This window comes from Triturus cristatus, chromosome 10 (assembly GCF_964204655.1).
Source record: "Triturus cristatus chromosome 10, aTriCri1.1, whole genome shotgun sequence".
Lineage (NCBI taxonomy): Eukaryota > Metazoa > Chordata > Amphibia > Caudata > Salamandridae > Triturus > Triturus cristatus.
The window spans coordinates 812,876,409-812,896,241 of NC_140593.1; the positions used below are offsets into that span (position 1 = coordinate 812,876,409).

The 19,833-nt window shown below is 47.4% G+C and overlaps 1 protein-coding gene across 2 annotated transcripts in view; it reads left to right on the forward strand.

Moving 5' to 3' along the window:
* XPO6 (exportin 6) overlaps positions 1-19,833 on the forward strand; it is a 626,381-nt gene that overhangs the window by 341,978 nt on the left and 264,570 nt on the right. Inside the window, exons 9-11 of one of the 2 annotated variants that reach the window (XM_085628383.1) lie at positions 2,950-3,059; positions 6,584-6,692; positions 7,422-7,514. In XM_085628383.1, coding sequence (XP_085484509.1) covers positions 2,950-3,059; positions 6,584-6,692; positions 7,422-7,514 — 312 coding nt within the window. The remainder of the gene's footprint in view (positions 1-2,949; positions 3,060-6,583; positions 6,693-7,421; positions 7,515-19,833) is intronic. The other variant, XM_085628384.1, reaches the window with a different exon arrangement.

Here is a 19,833-nt window from a genome sequence, read left to right on the forward strand (position 1 = left end):
TTGTTGCACCCTCAGCGGCACTAGGGCGGCTGGGTGCAGTGTTGAGGCCCACTGTTATCCAATGGGGGATAGGGGGCCTCTGGCAAGCAGGCCACTGGGTTATTAGAGCAAAGCTCCTTGGGTTAAGGTCCAGACAAATGGGGAAACAAAGTAGCACAAAAGTTGCACCCTCCGCGGCACTGGGGCGGCCGGGTGCAGAGTGCTGTTTCTACGCCGGGCGCCCTGTTTTCTATGGAGAACCTCCGGTTCGCAAAAGCGCTGCAGGCAGGGAGACGAAGGACTTCTGGGTGCGACCACCACTTGGAGAGGTAAGAAGGGAAGTTAAGGGTTGGCTAAGAACCGTCGGTTGGGCACACAAGGCCGTGGGGCGTCGGGTGCAGGGGGGCCTTTTGGGGTCAGGTCTTCTTACCAGCTCCTGGTCGTGGTTAGGAGGGCCTTCTGGTTTTAGGCTGCAGGCGTCTGCTGGAGGCAGGTCTGGGGTCGTCGGATCTGGGGTCAGGATCGCCGGGGTGACCTCCTCGTGGTGTTTTTCCATTCGAGCTCGGGCCAGGTTTGGCGGGTGCAGAGTGGGCTGGATTTGTGGTGTCTGGCTGGCACCAGAACCTGCAGTTTGAACAAGTTCGGTGTTCAGGGGAGATTCAGTCCTTGAAGTGAAGGAAGGCAGGTCCTCCAGGGATTTTGAGATGCTGGCTGCAGGACACACCGGGATTTCGCAGGAGCAGGTTCGAGTGGACACAGGCATGTAGGGCTGGAGCCAAGTCAGTGGGTGTCGTCCTCTTGTTAGTTCTGCACGGTCCTTCTTATCTTCTTTTATTGTCGTTTCTGGATCTGCTTTCTTGGTTCAGGGCTACCCCCTAACTACTGTATTTAGGGGGCGTTTCTAGGGGTCTTGAGGTCAGTAGCCAATGGGCTACTGACCTTAGGGTGACTACACCCTTGGTGTGCTCACCCCACATGGGGGTGAGAGCACAATCCCTAGTCCTGATTGGGGAGTGCCTGCTATCTGCAAGATAGCGAGCACTGGAGAGTGGGCTTCACCTCACCTCCCCCCACCTGGGAGGAGTCGGCAGAGGTGGGCACACCTCCTGGGCTGGCTAGTTTTTCCCCGCCGCAAAGGAGGGGAGACAGGGGGCCTGCTCCTGATAGCAGGAGAGGCTGGGGGTCACATTACAAAGGCTGCCAGGCCTTTGAAGCTCCCCTGCCACAGATGGCTCTTTCTGGCCTGGGGCAGGTGTGAACACCACCGCCCAGGAAAGGCTTTGTTTCTGGGCTCAAGGAGCGTGGGCTCCCACCCGAGGGGTCCAGAAGCATGTCTCGTGGTGGCTGGCTGGTGTGTACCAGTCAGGGAACCCACCAGAGGCTGGTCGTTTTTCAGGGGGCATCTCAAAGGTGCCCTCTGTGTGCATTTTTCATTAAATCCCACACTGGCATCAGTGTGGGTTTAATGTGCTGAGAAGTTTGATACCAAACTTCTCAGTTTTCATTGTAGCCATAATGGTGCTGTGGAGTTCGTAATAACAAGCTCCCAGCACCACATACTCTTAATGGCAGCACTGCACTTACCATGTCTAAGAATGGACTTAGACACTGTAGGGGTATAGGGCTCATGCACCTTTACCCTCACCATTGGCATAGGGCAACCAGCTAGAGGGGTGACTGATCTATGCCAGGGCAGTGGGTTGTAGGCACGGCACACAGGAATGTGTCCCATGTCGACTCTTCACTTTGTTGTGCACCAAATCATGCAGCCTGCCAAGGCAGTGTGTGTGTGAAAAGGTACAGGGCCTCTAAGGGTGGCACAGTAAGTGCTGCAGCCCTTAAAGTTCTTCCCTCGCCACAGTGCCCTGGGTACCAGTGGTACCATTTACCAGAGGCTGGCCTGTGGCTACAGATGCCAATTGGGTTAGTTTTGGGGAAAGAACACATGCCCTGGGAACCTGATTGGCAGGGACCCAGGGCACACAAGAAAAAGTGCATCAGTAGTCGGTCAAAAAGTGGGGGGGTTACTGCAACAGAAACCCACTTTCCTACAAGATGCAATAGTAGGGTAAAAATGTATTTACATAGACTGTTACTGTTGGCCCTTAAGAAGTTTCCCTTTAATAAATACCCTTCTTTCCTCACCCCAACCCAAATATCACGTCAGTTGATGCATAGGTGTTTGGAATGTTGGCAGTGTCTGGCAAACACATGCATGCACTGTGCAGTAAGCAAAGGTCTGATTTAACAGCTTTTGGTAAGCTATCTGGTCTCGTCATAGGGTGTCATGGAGGTCTGCAAATTAATATTTTGAAATATTTGAGAGCCTAGGAATTCCAGAGCTTGTGACCTTGGTTTTGTATAAACATTATGCTGCTTGACATTTATTATGGGAGAATGAGAAGTAGGAGACAAGACATTTCTTTTGAATGTGGACATTGGAGAACTTGTATGTGAACAATAACAAAAGGAGACATAATGTAGTATGCTGAGAAATAGTAGATGAGGAATACTGGTGGTCAATATAAAGCTGCTGTGTTTATTATGATGATTCTCAAACTAATTGTGAGATTTATAACTGAAAAATATTTTGAAAGCCCTGAATATTCATCGTGTCATGTAAAAAGACTTCTTTCCGAAGGACCCACTATCCAGTGAATCCTTAATATAGCTGGACTATTATAAACTGAAGTTAGTTATGAAGTTGCTGGTAAGAAGGAAAATAACCTAATGTGGTGTTTCGTGCTTATCAAAAGATGTGTTCCCTGCTTGTTGGAGTATTTGCTGTAGTCTACCAGGGCAAACCAAAGGAATGGTTTGGTTTGATGTTGGACAAAGGGCTTGATAACCTATGAACTGGGGGTGAGAGATAATGACCACTATGTCCCTATATGTGTACTGGAATTATTCTTTGTGGAACTACTTTTCCTGCGCCCAGGTGTTTTCTTATTGGTTGTCTTCTCTTTCCAGCCCACGCATGAAGGTTACTTCTCCTGCCTGGACATATGGTCCCAGTTTCTGGATTATCTTACTAATAAAATTAAGAGTCGTCTTGCCGAAAAAGATTCTGTGCTCACCAGGTAAACCACAAAGTGCTTCTGACATGTATAAGATTCCTCAGTCCATTATAATGTCTGCTCGTAAGTTGTACTCTTTCACATACTGTTGTGCTGAAAAAGATGCTATTCATGTTGGAAGCATTTAGCATGAATAACAGTTTGAAAATCTGTTATTGGCTGCTATTACTACACCGCAGTTTAAAAAAAAAAAAAAAACTTCACTCACAGCTTTATTGATCTTTCCCCTTGTCGACTCTCAGGTCTTGAGAGACTCTGGCAAAGTGGTTGAATGACGGATGATAGTCGTCACTTCGCCACAGCTATTGGTATTTGCAAGTTTGAGGGAGGCAAAGGAATGAGGGAGGGCACTCCTGCATAGCTGACATTAGGCTTAAATCCTTGCTAACATGTTTTAGTGAGAGCCTTTGTCCACAGGGCACCAGCTCTTCCCTCTCTTATTGAGAATAATGAGCACATCCGTTGGATGAGAAGTGGTTGGTAACGCCAGAGGTTGGCAGGACTTCAGGGAAGGCTTATTTTAATTAATGTTTAAAGGCTCTTTCAAGTGTACAGCAATTATTACACCACAGTGCAATGCCAAGCACAAAATAATAATAATCCAATACTTTAAATACATATTGCAAATAAGAGTGTTGGCTTGAAGATAAATAGTAAACATTTATACAGTTACTATACATTCAAAATTAAAAACCAGTCTAGAACTACGAAGTATCATTTCAAACTTCCTCTCTCCTTTCCTACCTGAAATTCTAATTGGGGTGCTTCATAGCTATCACTCCAACACATGATTAATATGTGTGGATTGCCCATCCAGACCCGAGCAATCCATCTTTCTTTCCACTACGACGCTATGCAAAATGAAACCTTCAGTTTTGCTCCTAAAATATGTAGGCCGATTATGTTTTTTTTTTACTGTATTTATCATTTTATTCAATACCCTGATAATATCTTACCAAAATTGTACCAAGCCTGAATATGTAGTAAGCATATGAATGCTGTTAACTTGTGGAGATGCACATCGAAACAATCCGTTATTGTGATGTAGTATTAGAGTAATGTTTGATCTGCACGGAGAGGAAATTACCAAGAGTGTATATGGTGGCAGGATGAATATTGTGAGTAGGAGGGAGAGGGTGCTAGAACGCCAAGTATTGGTGACTTGTTTGCTGAGGGTGACATGATGTGTTACTTTAGTTATAACATTATAGGAGTTACAAAATTGCTGGAAGTGCGACGAACAGGCTAAGTGTGTCCTAGCCTGAGATAGTTTCTACTGGGTTGAGCTACATTATTTTATGTGTGACTTCCCAGTCCTGCAGAGCTACTCCTTAGGATCAGCTTACAGGAGGCTGCTCATGGAGGGGCGCATAAACCCAGGTCTTCCAAGTGACTTGATAGAGAAGAGGAAAAGCACAGTTATGTATTTTGTATCCCCTCAGTGGAAAACAACTCTGATATTTTTAAGTAGCTGTCTGTAATTCTGTTTGCCGTTTATGGGTCTCATAGCTGATCAATGTCATGAATGCTCATTTCAAAATGTTATTCACTGCAGTTGCATCACAAAAGCGATAAACATAATTTGTTTTCCACTATAAGGTAACGTTGCTCCTTCCTGGAGTTAGAGCCTTCAGTCCATGTTCATGAGATGCTTTTATCTTTAATCTTTGTCTATTTGAGGGGGTTTGCAGCCCTGTCAACTTCCAGTATATAATAACTCATGGAGCCCTGCTTAATACATAATTCAGAGGATCCGAAACCTAGCCATGCTCCCTTCTGCATACTCAGGGCCACTGGAATTATGCGGCAGGGGAGCGCTAAATTATGCAGCACGGTTGACCAAACTATGTGGCAAGAAAAGTGCAAATTACACAACGTCATGCTGCAAGTTTTGTGATAGTATTACTTAATTAGGTTGTCATTTTAAGGGTTGACCCTGTGAATGCATGCGCCTCGCTTGCAAGACACTATTGTATACAAAACGGCTTGCAGCCCGCCTGTTGCTAGCCATTTAATGGCTTCACGTCATTCTTCTGTGTAGCCTCTTTTATTGGCCACTCCAGGCAAAAGGTCATTTCTGATCATTGCGGTATAGCAGGGACCAAGTACATTTTGATTCAAGGTAATCTGTGACCTTCCGTTGCTCCCAACATGATAGATGTACTATTTCTCCCTCCTCCCACTTCCCCTGCATGCTGCTGCCTTCATAGCACTTGCGTTATTTCCTTCTTTTATGCCTAGTACTTTCTCTCAGAAACCAATACTGCAAAGGCTGGTATCACCATGTATGGGGAACTTGTGTTCAATGTACTTGAAAGTAATGAGCGAATACCAAAGACTGGGGATACCATAATTTTCTAGCGCATTAGTATCTGTGAAGTTTAAAATTATATTGCGTATAGGCCTAGAGTGTAGGTTAGTGGCACAAAAAGACCCCGACAAGTTAAAAACGTATACTTTTGAAATCTCAGAAGAGCATGAGATGTTATTTCACACTTAAAGATAGGCATTCCTCAACTCAGTAAGCCTCTCTTTTTTTGTTCAACATCATTTTGAGTTTTATAGCACAATAGACAGCACTACCTTCAGGAGACCATAAAAAGACGACCAAAAGCTATATCAGTATTCAGCATTCCTCCGTCTCTTGTGGTACACCATTACACAAATTCATAGCAATGTACTACCAGGTACAAGACCCAAATATCTCATATGCCCTCCCCCAACAACACCCTCTCCCTGTGTCACTTCCCTCCCCCGTGAACTAAAAGAAAGAATAAACTAAAATAAACATAGCAGGATACTCGGGTGCTGCTAAGGGGCGCCTATATTCTATAGAAACTTCTCTCGTTAATAGGGTCACTGTTAAGAACGAGAATAGATGTAATGCTCGTACTTTAAACGGCAGGCCACTAGAGGGATGCCCCTTGTTATTGGGAGAATGAACATTATTGAAAGTATGATTCTCCATTAATGATTTATGTGTCCTGTGGCTCTGTTTAGGCAGTTAATCTTTTTTGTTAACTTCAAAAAAACAATTTTGTGTAGGCCTTAAAGTGCCCACCATTGTGCTGTTAGAAACTCTGACACATTCTGAATTAGGGCTGATGGCTTTGTCCTCCACTAACAGTGTTTTTATATGGATTGGTCATGGGACATCTGTACAAAACACGAATATGTCCCACAAATGTTAGCACCCTGAGTTGCTTTGTAATCCATCCTTAAAGCTGACTGTAACTGACTTGGTTTTCAAGAAAAGTAGGCCTATTAACAAGCACGAACTATGACAGTGCAAACATTTCCTCTTTCCCGGCTTGTGCCAAGCACATAATGAGGACACATTTACCTAGAATATATGTAATACTCGTCCATCTGCATAATGTGTGGTGATGTCTAGACAAGAGAGAGCAGCCTGAATGGGAAAGGCATTACTGGGACATTGATGTAAAACTAGTTAAGGCAGGTCTCTGTTCCTTGCACATGTACTGATGTTTGCTCTTTCGCCACTTTCACTTCTTGTCTTGTCTTAGGTATGAAGATGCGCTGGTTTTGTTACTGACAGAAGTGTTGAACCGAATTCAGTTCAGGTATAACCAGTCCCAGCTGGAGGAGCTTGATGACGAGACCCTAGATGACGATGTAAGGAATCTTTTTACGGGTGAAGAAATTTTGAAAAGTTATTCAACTATATTACAGTTGTTTGTGGTGTAATAAGGTTGCCCGTCACATAGGTCCAACAAGCAAATCATCAAGGTGTATTTTCTAATGTGGTTACAGAGGAAGAGTGAGTTTTCTGCCCTGTAATAGTAGCACATGTCAGTCACAGCTTACAGAAACACAAAGTATATAGGCGCAGATGAGTTGGAGCTTACTACCCACCAACGTTTACAGTAAAACCAAACCTAGACAAGTTTTACAGCATAACACAAGTTATACTTAAACAATGGTACTGTATAACACAAGTAAGACATCACTTTCTGCTCCAAAGGGCTCCTGTGAAATAGGCTTGCTTTCACACCCAGTTCACAGTTCATTAGCATAATATGCAAGAGGCCTTTCTGATCAGCTGAAGGCATGTTGGTGAGTGGCAGCTTCCAGTCCCACTAGATTTATATTAGTACAGTTCAACCAATCAGCTAGTACAGATTTCTTATTACACAAGATCATGTCGACACAAGTGCAGATCTTCCATAAACGTACAAGGTGAGAGGCAGTGCCATGCCTGCGAGCTCAGGCTCACAGATTGTTAAAGTACTTATTTGTTTCACATAAATAGAATGTTTATTTCAGAACTTGAATGGATGTTTCTTGCAGGCGTTTGTCACAGAAACAGATTGTGGAGATCTATCTTCTGTTTATTTTTCACAGCAGCAAACAGAATGGCAGCGATATCTACGCCAAAGTTTAGAAGTTGTGGCCAAAGTAATGGAGCTGTTGCCAACACACACCTTCTCCACGCTGGTAAGATACTTTTGCATCACAGCCTACCAGGTCTGAATGATGGCCTGACCATTAAAGAGTCATTAGATGTTCGAAGCCATCTTGAAAATTTAGGAATCCTTTCCAATTGTTTTGTCTTGTGTCTGACTTGGCTCCAGAAATTATTTGTTTTTGTTCTGTGCTCTGCACGGTCTTTCCATCTCATTGAAGGTGTTTGCTAGTGGTTTATTTTGCTGATTGTACACATGAGATTGGTGTTCATTCCCACTGGCGATGTTAACAAGACCATTTGCAGGCTGGCAATGCCAACTTGGAACATCATAGCATGTGCTGCGTTTTCCCCACCTACTTCTTCTTGTGGCAAGAGTAAATGTTACTGCTGTTGACAACTTTGCTATCACAGAGTTTAGATTTAGTCTTGTTGGATATTGCCTATTTTGACAATATCAAATTGTGAATGGGTAACAAGTGGGGTCCAAAAGCCTATGCATGGTTTAATGGCTAAAGAGGCAATTGGGGGACCCAGTGAAGCCATATGGCCCTATTTAGCCGAGGAGTATCCAATTTATAAGGATTCATTCATAACCTGTTTCTTTTGTATGATATATATTGCTCCTGTTTAGTACTTTGGCTTTGTTTGCTTGACCTAAAGAATGTTCAGAAACAAAAGCCTGCTCCCCAGTAAAGGTGACTCAAAGAGATGTGCTCTAATAAACTCCTCCCACACATTACGCTCTCTCATAATGAGATGGCACATTTTGGAAAACCAGTGCATAAAAAATACTTATTATTTTAGAACCTGAGTTGGGTGTGTGTAGAGCCTCTGCTGTATAAAAGACATAACTAATAGCAGCAAATCCTCGTGAGTGTCTTCATGTGACTGACAATCGATGATATTGCCTTAATTTCAGTTGATCGGTCCAAGATTTTATGTTTTTGCTTGTGCTGACAAACTAGACCATATAGACCTTCAATTTTACAGTTACCATCTTGGAAATATATTTTGTCAAAAAAGGATTCGGTCTGTGGGCTAAGTTCAAACAAGTGATCACCAAAGAATGGTGAGATAATTATCTTAGGCCCATAACCTAAAAAAACATGAAATTCACAAGTAAAGGTATTACTTTTTGCTTAACTTCCACCCACTTGTAACCTTAAATTAGCCTTAATTTTTAGGTCGAGCCTAGAGACGGCGCGCATGCACTGCTCTGCGCGATATGCTGTAATCCCTCTATGGAGTTTGAACACCTCCACCACACACCCACCACTTTTCATTGCTTGGTCCGCCTTTATAAATTCCATAGTTTTTGTTTGTGAATAGAGTACATTTGTCCCGCCTTGTGGCTGTTTTTTTCCCGCCCTGTGGCTGTTTCGCTCCCGACCGGTGGACTGCCGCTGCTACATGGATCCTTTTGATATGGACCATGTGTTTTGGCCCGCGCACTGCTTTTTCTTTTGCCTCGGCTTGTTAAGTAACTTTCCTGTTTGTGTTCTGAGTTCTGCTGCCATCTCTGAGCGCCGTCCATCCAGGTTTTCTTTCTTCCCGCCTCCTCCCGTTGTCCGTGTTAAGTCTCTGTTCCGGCCGCCCACCCACCCATCCCGCCGCAGTTTGCGCTTGTTTTAAGATTAGTCTTGATGTGTTAATGAGTGATGGTTTTATTGCTTGCTTTCTAGTAACTATGGAGGATAAACGTGTTACATGACGGTTTTCAGGACGATAGTCAAATTATTCATTGTGGTCAATGTTCATGACACGCCAGAGGTTGCTGTTGTCACTGTAAAGTTGGGAGAGTTTACAGAGGGTACATTCTCCAGTACTGTAGTTCAGTTTGTAATGAACGTGCAGTACGTGACACCACTCTGCCGTAGTTTGAGAAGGCAGCGTCTGAGCTGCTTTCACAGTGGGTGCACTGTTTATGGGAAATGGAGAGGTGGAACTAGATTATACGTGGTCAGGGCGAGGACTTGTATGTAAGCAGAACACGTCGCCTTTCAGAAAATTCTCCAGCACACTCTCCAGTGCCTGCTTTTTCACCACAAGAGGAGGATGAAGATATAAGGGGTGATGATGACATACACTCATCACATAATACAGATACTGATGATGACATCCACAGTATCGCACCTCAGGACCCTTGGGACAATTATGATGTCCCAGATGTACCCGAGCCAGATTCATATCCCTCCAGACCATCCCCTCCAGACGATAGTATAGGGTTTGAGCAACTAATAAATAGAGCTGCACAATACCATGGGGTCCAACTACATTCAGACCCTCTAGAGGAGGACTATTTTCGCTCAGCCTCAAAAGACAACAAACACTCTCCCTATGCTCAAAGGGATGATTAAACATGCCCCTGAGGTTTTTAAAGACCCTGTTAGGGCTAGGGTTCTTAATCCTAGAATTGAGAAAAAATACAAGCCAGCTCCAAGCGATCCAGCTTATATTAAAGGTCAACTCCCTCTGGATTCATTGGTAGTAGCAAATGCTCGCAAACGGGCAATTTCACAAACTACAGGTGAGGCCCCTCCACCAGACAAAGAATCTAAGTTGCTAGACACATTAGGGAAAAGAGTTGCGTCTCTTTAGAAAAAACTGTTGGCAGGCAGTAATCTTTATTTAGTTGTGTGTAGCTGTCGCGGGATAGAAGGAAACTCGGAGGCGGAATAGTGGGCTAACTGAGTTTTTATTGTTCAGTATGCTCTTTTCTTGTAGGTCGTAGTGCGGTAGAAGGGTAGAGGGGTCTCCTCGTCTTGGTCAGGGGCTGCCCGTTGGATCGTAGACGTCTTTCCTCTCCTGCTTCAGTCCAGGGTGCCGTGTTCTCCGGGGAAGGGGTCGGCTCTCCGGTCCAATCGATGATGTGAAAAGGATAGAAGGGAGATGTGGGTCAGTCCAGTGCTCAAACTTGGTCACATGTGAGGGGCCAGGGAGTGGAGGAATCACACCGTGCTCTGTATACTATCCTATGTGTCAGGTGCGTGAGGGAAGGGTACTGGGGAGTACGTCTCCTAGGTTTTAGGTAAGTTCTGACGTCCCGCCCAACCCGCGATACGAGCCCGTACCTGCTGGTGCCACGCTTCTCCAGAAACGTGGCGGGGCGAATCACCGGGTCGTTGGCCTCCTGGCTCCGCTGTCGGTAGCGATGATCGGTGTCTGGCGATCTCGTCCTCCCTCTCTCTCTCCGGATTCTCCTCTCGACTCTCTCCCGTCTCGTTCCGCTCCTCGCTCGTCCTCGCACACACCTTCTCTACTCGGCTTCCGGGATATGTCCTCTTTCCATCCGCGTCGTCATCGATGGGGGCGTGGTCGGAGTCGAGTTCGTTCCAGTTAAAGTAACAGTGCTCCTCCTGCCCTCCCATGCTTCTGAAGTCCGCCTCTCTGTCCCAAGCTTCAGGGTGCTGGAGGTAAAGAGGGGAAATGGAGTTGTACATGCGGTCAGTTCGCACTGGGTGGCTGTTGTCTCGGTCGTGGTCGTGCCCCTTGTCACACACCACCCCCCCCCTGGAATCTCCCGATCAGGGAGAGGGTGTCGTGAGAGAAAGTCTGCACTACCGTTCAACACCCTTCCGGTGGTGTACGGTAAATGAAAAGGGTTGTAGGGCTAAAAACCAGCGTAAGACTCGGGGATTGTTTGACATGTTCCGGCTCATCGACTGTAAGGGGGCGTGGTCCGTGTATAGGGTGAATGGGTGACCCTCCAGATAATATCTTCACTTGTCCACAGCCCATTTGATGGCTAAACACTTTTTCTATTGTGGGGTATTTTACTTCCCTAGGGAACAGTTTTCTACTGATATACAGTATGGGGTGCTCGATCCCTTCTTCTGACCTTTGCGATAACACCGCCCCACCCCATAATCCGAAGCATCAGTATGGAGGATGAACGGCCTATTATAGTCAGGGGATTCCAAGACCGGGTTCGTGGTAATGGTCCCTTTCAGCGTTTTAAAGGCTTTCCACATCGCTGGAGACGGGGAACGGAAATTTTGGGAGTCGTGCTGTTTTTTTAGGGTGTCTTTTAAAGGGGCGGCTATTTCGGAAAATGAGGGGATGAATCTTCTATAGTAGCCTATCAACCCTAGAAAGGCTCTCATTTCTTTTCTGTTGGAGGGAAAAGGGGTCTCGGAAATAGCTCTAACCTTCTCGATCTGCGGTTCAATGACCCCGTGGCCCAGGACGTATCCCAAATATTTCACTTTCTGATAGCCCACTCTGGACTTTTTGGCATTTATGTGTAACCCAGCTTTCTGTAAGGCTTGGAGTACCAAGCAAAGGTGTAAGAGGTGCTTCTCCCAGCTGGTACTGAAGATTATGATGTCGTCGAGGTACGCCGAGGTGAAGGAGGGGTATTCCCGTAGTGTTTCATTAATTAGCCTTTGGAATGTCGCGGGGGCTCCATGTAGTCCGAATGGTAAGACATTGAATTCAAACAACCCATCGGGGGTTGAAAATGCTGTTTTCTTGCGGTCTTCTTCCCGCAACGGTACCTGCCAGTACCCTTTGGTCAGGTCCAAGGTACTGATATATTTGGCTTCTCCCAGTTGCTCGATGAGTTCGTCAACCCGGGGAATGGGGTATGCATCGAATGATGATAGTTGGTTTAAGGCCCGGAAGTCCATACAAAACCGCGTACTTCCATCGGGTTTTGGGACCATCACTATCGGCGAGGACCATTCACTCCGAGAGGGCCTTATGATCCCAAGTCATAGCATTTCCCGGACCTCCCTCTGTATTGCTGGTCGTTTGGCGGCAGGAATCCGGTAAGGTCGTTTCTTCACGACTGCCCCGGGAGGGGTGTCGATTCGGTGTTCTATTACTGTTGTTTTCCCTGGCACATCCGAAAACAAACCGTCATAAGGGGCCAGGGTCTCGTGTAGGCTCTTCTTCTTTTGTAGGGTAAGGTCGTCGTTTATGTTCAGATTCCCCAACGTAGAATCCGTAGGACCGGTTGGCGGTATCGAGAGGTGTACGTTTTTGGGTGGTGGGCCGATCCATTTTTTTAGCAGATTGATATGGTAAACCTGTGTTTTCCTAGGGGATATTTGTAATTTGTAACTGGTTTTCCCTATGGTAGCTGTTACTTTATACGGTCCCATCCACTCTGTTAGAAATCGTCGGGTCGCCGAAGGTAACAACACCAAAGCCCAGTCGTTTATCACCAATTTTCTCCATTCTTTTCCTTTGTCATAACGGTTTTTCTGACGTGTTTAGCTTTGGGCTAGGTGGACGTAGGCCAGCTCTCGTAGCTTTCCTAACTTGTTTTTCAGGTCTTGTGTATACTCTAGTACTCCGTGGCTTTCTCCCGTATCTTTCTCCCACGCCTCTTTGGTCATCTCGAGCAGCGTGCGGGGTTGTCGACCGTAGAGCATCTCAAAAGCTGAACATCCCGGGCTGCTTTGAGTTTGTCCTCGTATTACGTACAACGCCAAAGGTAGTACAGCGTCCCATTCCCTCCCACTCACTGCAAGCATCTTCTTCATCATGGTCTTGAGGGTCCCATTGTATCGTTCGAATAGGCCATCCGTTTGGGGGTGGTAGACGGATGTTCTTATTGGACGGAGGTCCACGAGTTGACATACTTCCTTCATTAGACGTGACATGAACGGGGAGCCCTGATCCGTTAAAATTTCCTTTGGGAAACCAACGCGGGAGAACAATTCGATCATTTTGTTGGCGATTACTCGGGAGGTGGGGTTGCGCAAGGGAATGGCTTCTGGAAAGCGGGTGGCATAGTCCACTATGACCAATGCGTATTGGTTCCCCCTTTTGGTTTTGGGTAGGGGTCCTATCAAGTCCATGCCGACCCGCTCAAAGGGGGTCCCTATGATGGGGAGAGGTTGTAACGGGACTGGAGGGGGTCGGTGAATGTTCTTCTTCTTGCAGACCTCACAGGAGGAACAATGAAGTTTGATGTCTTTATATATACCAGGCCAATAGAATTGTCGTAGGACGTTCTGGGTTGTCTTTACACTCCCTATATGACCTGCAAGGAGATGGGAATGTGAATAGAACATTATTTGTTCCCTAAAGGGGTTGGGTACCAGCAGCTGTAGGGGCTCGTCCTCGTTCCCTTGTCTATACAACAATCCCACATTAATGGTAAATCGTGGATATTTGGGGGTGGGGTCTCCTTGAGAGTAGTGAGCCTGTTCCCAGGCATTATAGAGGGAGCGATCGTTAGCTTGGGCGAACCTAAAGTTTTTATCCCCCACCCACGGTTCTGGTGTAATATAAGCCGGGCATGCTTGACCCCCATGTGTAGAGGGAGGGTCACGTAGGGAACTCGGGATTATCTGTCCCTATGATCAGTTCCTCCGGCAAGGTTTCTAAGACACCCAGTTTCACTACATGTTGACCACCCCTAGGGATCTCGAGGCATAGGATTGCTACTGGATACGGTTTGGTGTCCCCATGCACACACACTTAATGTTCACTAGGGAACCACTTGGTTAGTCTCTACAAATACCCCTTGTATCACTGACTGCCGGCAACCCGAATCTAGGAGGGCCCGGACCGTTTTCCCATTCACCCTCACACTTACGTAGAACGAACTCCCCAGTTCAGCCGTGTACATCACCAATTTGGGGACATACCCCACGTCCATTGGTTCTTCAGGGGTCCGGCGGAGGGGACATAATCGGGCGATGTGCCCCCAAGTCCCACATTCGAAGCACAGAGGTCCTTTGAAGGAGAGGGCTTCCAGCCTGAAGGGCTTTGGCGGGAGGGTTTCTCCGAGTGGACGGGCTTTCCTCTCCTCTGTCACCGGGATTGTTCGGGGCGTTCTCTCGGTTTCCCACGGAGTGGCGCGTGGTTGCGCTCGAGCGTAAGAAGTCGCCATCTCGACAGCTTGGACGATGGACAAGTGGGGCTGCTGTCGAAGCCACTTTTGCGTATTGAAGGGCAGCGCCTCCAGATACTGCTCCAGGTAAACCTTGTCCATGATTTCCTCCTTGGTGCTGGAGGCCGGCGCTAACCACTTGTCCGCAGCCATTTTTGGGCGGAAGAACAGGGTCTTGGGATTCTCGCCTGGCCTTCCTCTTTCCTTTCTAAAGCGGACCCTGTATGCCTTAGCGTCTAGCCCGAGATGATCCAGAATGATGGCCTTGATGGTGACATACGGGACGTTGCCTGTAGCGTTGGCGACCTGATAGGCCGCCTGGGCCTCGCTGGTTAGCAAGGGGGCTAAGAAGAAAGGCCACTTCTCGACAGGCCATCCGCACGCTAGGGCGGCTCTTTCAAAATTAAGTAGGAAGGCGTCAGGGTCCTCGCCAGCCATGTATTTCTGTAGCGAAATCCTGGATGGCCCAGGAGGAGCTGGTCTGGGGCTGGGGCCCGATCCGGGTACAGGATCCCGTATTATGGTTTGTGTGAGAAAGTGCCATCTTTCTTGCATGGTATGCCCCCACTTTTTGCTAAATTGCTGAATGTACTTTGAGTGTACCCTGGGTTCCTGCCAATCAGGTGCCCAGGGCCTATGTTCCTTCCTTAAACCACACAAACTCCAAATTAGCAAACCCTATCCACATGTCAGCCCCTGATAAATGGTACCCTAGGTACCCAGGGCCTTGTGGCCAGGGAAGGCCTCTAAGGGCTGCAGCACTCATTGTGCCACCCTCAGAGGCCCTGTACCCTTACACACACACACTGCCTTGCAGGCTGAGTGTCTGGGTGCAGGACAAAACAAAGAGTCGACATGGCACACATCTCTGTGTGCCATGCCCATCACCTACACTGCCAAGGCATATGTCAGTCACCCCTCTGGCTGGGTGCCTTACGCCTATGGTGTGGGCACAGGAGCAGGAGCCCTGTGCCCCTACAGTACCCGGGTCCATTCCTGGGCACTGTAAGTGCAGTGCTGCCATTTAAGAGTACATGGTGCTGAGAGCTCGTCAAACACGAGCTCCACAGCACCATAATGGCAACATTGAAGACTGGGAAGTTTGGTATCAAACTTCTCAGCACATTAAACCCACACTGATGCCAGTGTGGGATTTAATGTACTAAGCACCCCAGAGGGCATCTTAGAGATGCCCCCTCACAGCTAACCTACAATCCACGTCTGCTCTGAGGCTGCCCAGGCTGCCACACAGCAGACACGTTGCTGGACCCCTGGGTGGGAGAGCCCCTGCTCTCCCGGGCCTGCAACAATGCACATCCTGCGTGAGGTGAGAAATCTCCTCCCCCAGGATGAGCAAAGGGAAGCTTCAAAGGCATACCGCCATTTGGAGTTTCCCCAGGCCACTGCAACCCCCCACTCTGGCGGGAAGCTTGGCCGGAAGCCCCATACAAGGACAGGGGATGTGCCAGCCTGCCCACCCCACCCCTCAGGTGGGGGAGGCGAGGTGAAACACATCTCCGGGCTCTCGCCATCTTGAAGATGGGAGGCCCTACCCTATCAGGATTAGGCTACTGCCCCCCTCCCACAGGAGAGAGGCAGGATAGGGGGTGTACCCACCCCAGGACAGGGACCCATTGGTCCCTGGCCTTCACCTACCTGTAACGCCCCTAAATTTAGTATTTAGGGGCACCCTGAACCTTCCTCCCTCAGATTCCAGATAGAAAATTACAAGAAGAGCAAGAAGAACAAAGACTTGCCCTGCAGCTGCTAAAAAGAGAAGAAGACACCAACTGCTTAGGCCCCAGCCCTACCGGCCTGTCGACTCTCGAACCTGCACCAGCGCGGCATCTCTCGTGGCCAGCAACCTCACCAACCCCGGAGGACCTGGCTACCTTTTGGCTCTAAGCCCCTGGGACTCCCATGAGTAGAGGCTCTACTCAAGAAACCTATTTTTAACCCCTGGCAGCAGCCCGGAACCGCGGACCCAACCCACTCTGCACCAGCCAAGCCTGGCCAGTGCCGGAGTGGACAAAGACCCTGAGGACGACCCCACGGCGACTGTGACCCCGAGTCCGGCACCCAAGGACCCCCCTCGACATCCCGGAGGAAGCCTGCAGCCTCAGAACCAAGTGCCACCCCAACCGCGATCAACCAGAGGGTAAGATTCCCGACGTCAAAAGGCACCCCTGCACCCGGCGCCCTGCGGCCCCCTGTGCCCAATCCCGGGGTACCCATCTAACCTACAACTACCCAACTTACCTCTCGAAGTGGTGGTGGCACCTGAAACATCCTCGTCCCCGAGCCTGCAGCCTTTTTCCAAACCGGAACATTCCCATTGATTTCCATTGAGTGCCCAAAGGCTCAAAAGCACCCTGCACCCAGCCGCCCGAGTGGCCCTGGCAGTGCCCTCTCTACACTAACCTACTTCCCCACTTGCCCTGAGTAAGTGACCAGGAGCCCAGCTCCCACAGCCGCGTGGCTTGCCAGACAGCAGCCACCAACCAAGGCCCCCCTATCCCTCATAGGTTAACATTGGGCCTAACTCTCTCTGCACCCGGCCGTCCTGAAACCGCTGAGGGTGAACCAACTGTACCTACCTGACACTGGGGGACCCCTGAGTCCATGCCCGGAATTTCAACACTACCAGTCGAGTACTTACCCTTAAACCGCTAACTTCATTTTCCTCATAGGGTAACATTGACTGGCTTTTTCTTCAAAAATCTTCTAAGTGTGAACTTTTCAAAACTGCAAAAATTCACCAAAAATCAGCCAAGTGACAAAAACGAATTTACTCACCTGCTCCTAGGTGAGCTCCCAGTGCTGGATCTTGGTGCCCAGCCCTGACCCTGAAAAGTGTTCACAACTATACTTACCTCTAACTCATTTTTCTCCCATAGGAAACCATTGTCTGCTTTTCTGTGAAATTTCTTCTAAGTGTCTATTTTTGCAAATTTGAAATATTCTTTTAAAACCGTACCATTTCTGCAAACGAAATTACTTACCTGCTTTTGATAAGGACCCCAGTCCTGGGTCTAGGTACCCAGTCCTGGATTACTAAAGTAACGATAAAGTACTCTACCTGCAATTTGAATTTCTTGCCATAGAGATCCATTGAATGTTTTATTTGAAATATTTTCTAAGTGCTAACTTTTGAAATAGTTAAATATTATTTAAAAATCATTACAGTTATTAAGTCGACTTCCATCACTTGATTCTGAATACTGTCCCCAGGCTGGTTCTAGGAGCCAGACCTGGAATTCCAAAAGTAATCTGAAAAGTAATTTATTACAAATAACCTGAATTTACCATTGAGCTCAATGCATTGTTATGTTTAGGAAATAGGATTGTTTATTGCAACCAACTGTGACTGTTTACACAAATTTATTGCTTAAGACAAAAGTATTTATATTCAACCTCTCATTCTGAGAAAGTATATTTTTACCCCCTTTGTGGTTCTAAAAATAAAACAAGCATATATTTTATATATATAAACCATTGGCCTAGAGTTCAGTTATTGAGTGTGTGAAACCATTTGCTGACTGAGTGTGTACAATAAATGCTTTACACTGTCCTCTGGTACTGCCTTACTGCTCGACCAAGCTACCACTTTTGAGAGTAAGGTCATACCTAACTTTGACCTCTATCAGCCTCTGGGGGACTGTGGACTCTGTACACCCTGTACCTATTAGGGAACAGTATATACAGAGCCACTTTCTCACAGTTTGTACACCTTCCAACTGGGCAGAGATGGTAGTCTTAAATGTCTCTCTATCGGCTTCAGCGGACTTTAGCTGTTGTTCCACCATCCATCCCAACTGTTCTTGACCCTTTATGATGTGTTGGAGTACTTCGTCCATCTTTTCTGTACAGATGTCGTCGGCTATACCTGCATTCTCCACCACTTGTCGCGGGATAGAAGGAAACTCGGAGGCTGGATAGTGGGCTAACTGAGTTTTTATTGTTCGGTATACTCTTTTCTTGTAGGTCGTTGTGCGGTAGAAGGGTAGAGGGGTCTCCTCGTCTTGGTCAGGGGCCGCCCGTCCGATCGTAGACGTCTTTCCTCTCCTGCTTCGGTCCAGGGTGCCGTGTTCTCCGGGGAAGGGGTTGGCTCTCCGGTCCAATCAATGATGTGAAAAGGATAGATGGGAGATGTGGGTCAGTCCAGTGCTCAAACTTGGTCACACGTGAGGGGCCAGGGAGTAGAGGAATCACACCGTGCTCTGTATACTATCCTATGTGTCGGGTGCGTGAGGGAAGGGTACTGAGGAGTACGTCTCCTAGGTTTTAGGTAAGTTCTGACGTCCCGCCCAACCCGCGATACGAGCCCGTACCTGCTGGTGCCACGCTTCATCAGAAACGTGGCGGGGCGAATCACCGAGTCGTTGGCCTCCTGGCTCCTCTGTCGGTAGCGATGGTCGGTGTCTGGCGATCTCGTCCTCCCTCTCTCTCTCCGGATTCTCCTCTCAACTCTCTCCCGTCTCGTTCCGCTCCTCGCTCGTCCTCGCACACACCATCTCTACTCTGCTTCCGGGATATGTCCTCTTTCCATCCGCGTCGTCATCGATGGGGGCGTGGTCGAGGTCGTTCCAGTTAAAGTAACAGTGCTCCTCCTGCCCTCCCGTGCTTCTGAAGTCCGCCTCTCTGTCCCAGGCTTCAGGGTGCTGGAGGTAAAGAGGGGAAATGGAGTTGTACATACGGTCAGTTCGCACTGGGTGGCTGTTATCTCGGTCGGGGTCGTGCCCCTTGTCACAGTAGCTTACCACCATGTGAGTCTGTGCTTTACCCGAATGGCTAATTCCTCTTTCTCGTTGTCCTCTTCACCAGGGTAGGAGAAGTTGGGGAGTGAACAGTGGCATAATATTTGACAAAGGAGAGGAAACTTCTCCTTGCTCCCTGCTTGCCTCTTATTGACAGTTACAGAATGGGTTGAGGGTGCCAGTCTGTGCAGTCGCTGCTGCAGTTATTTGTCTTATAAGAGGTTGCTGCTGCTGGGGTTTGTTCTACATTAGGAGCTCATGGGAAACTAAATGTCTTATTTGAATATTGTGTTAATTTACTTACATTGTGTGGTCATTTAACAGTATATCTGGCTCCTTAGTGTGCCCTATAAAACTTTGTAAGCATCTCTTAACCGGTTTCTTGTTTAGTTGTATGCCTCTCGTCATACCTCCCTGTCTAATAGCTTGTTTTTGTTTCTCACTTGTGGGCTCTGTTCCATAAGAAGTATGTTTTAGCAGCAGTGTAACGGGGATTTCTATGATGTCATTAGTGCAGTTGAAAACCAAAGATCTAATGATACATTCAAGAAAGTTCTACTCTTTCTCAACACTGACCTGTAATCTCTATTATATGATGCACACATTTATCACATTCTTCTTCTCCGCAGCTCAAACCTAGAAGCTTTCTTGTCTGGAATGGCTTCTCTATAGGTGATTTTGGTTTGTCTCCTCCAATTTTGAATTAAAAGTGGCAGAGTCCAATTTGTTCTCATTTAAATTCGG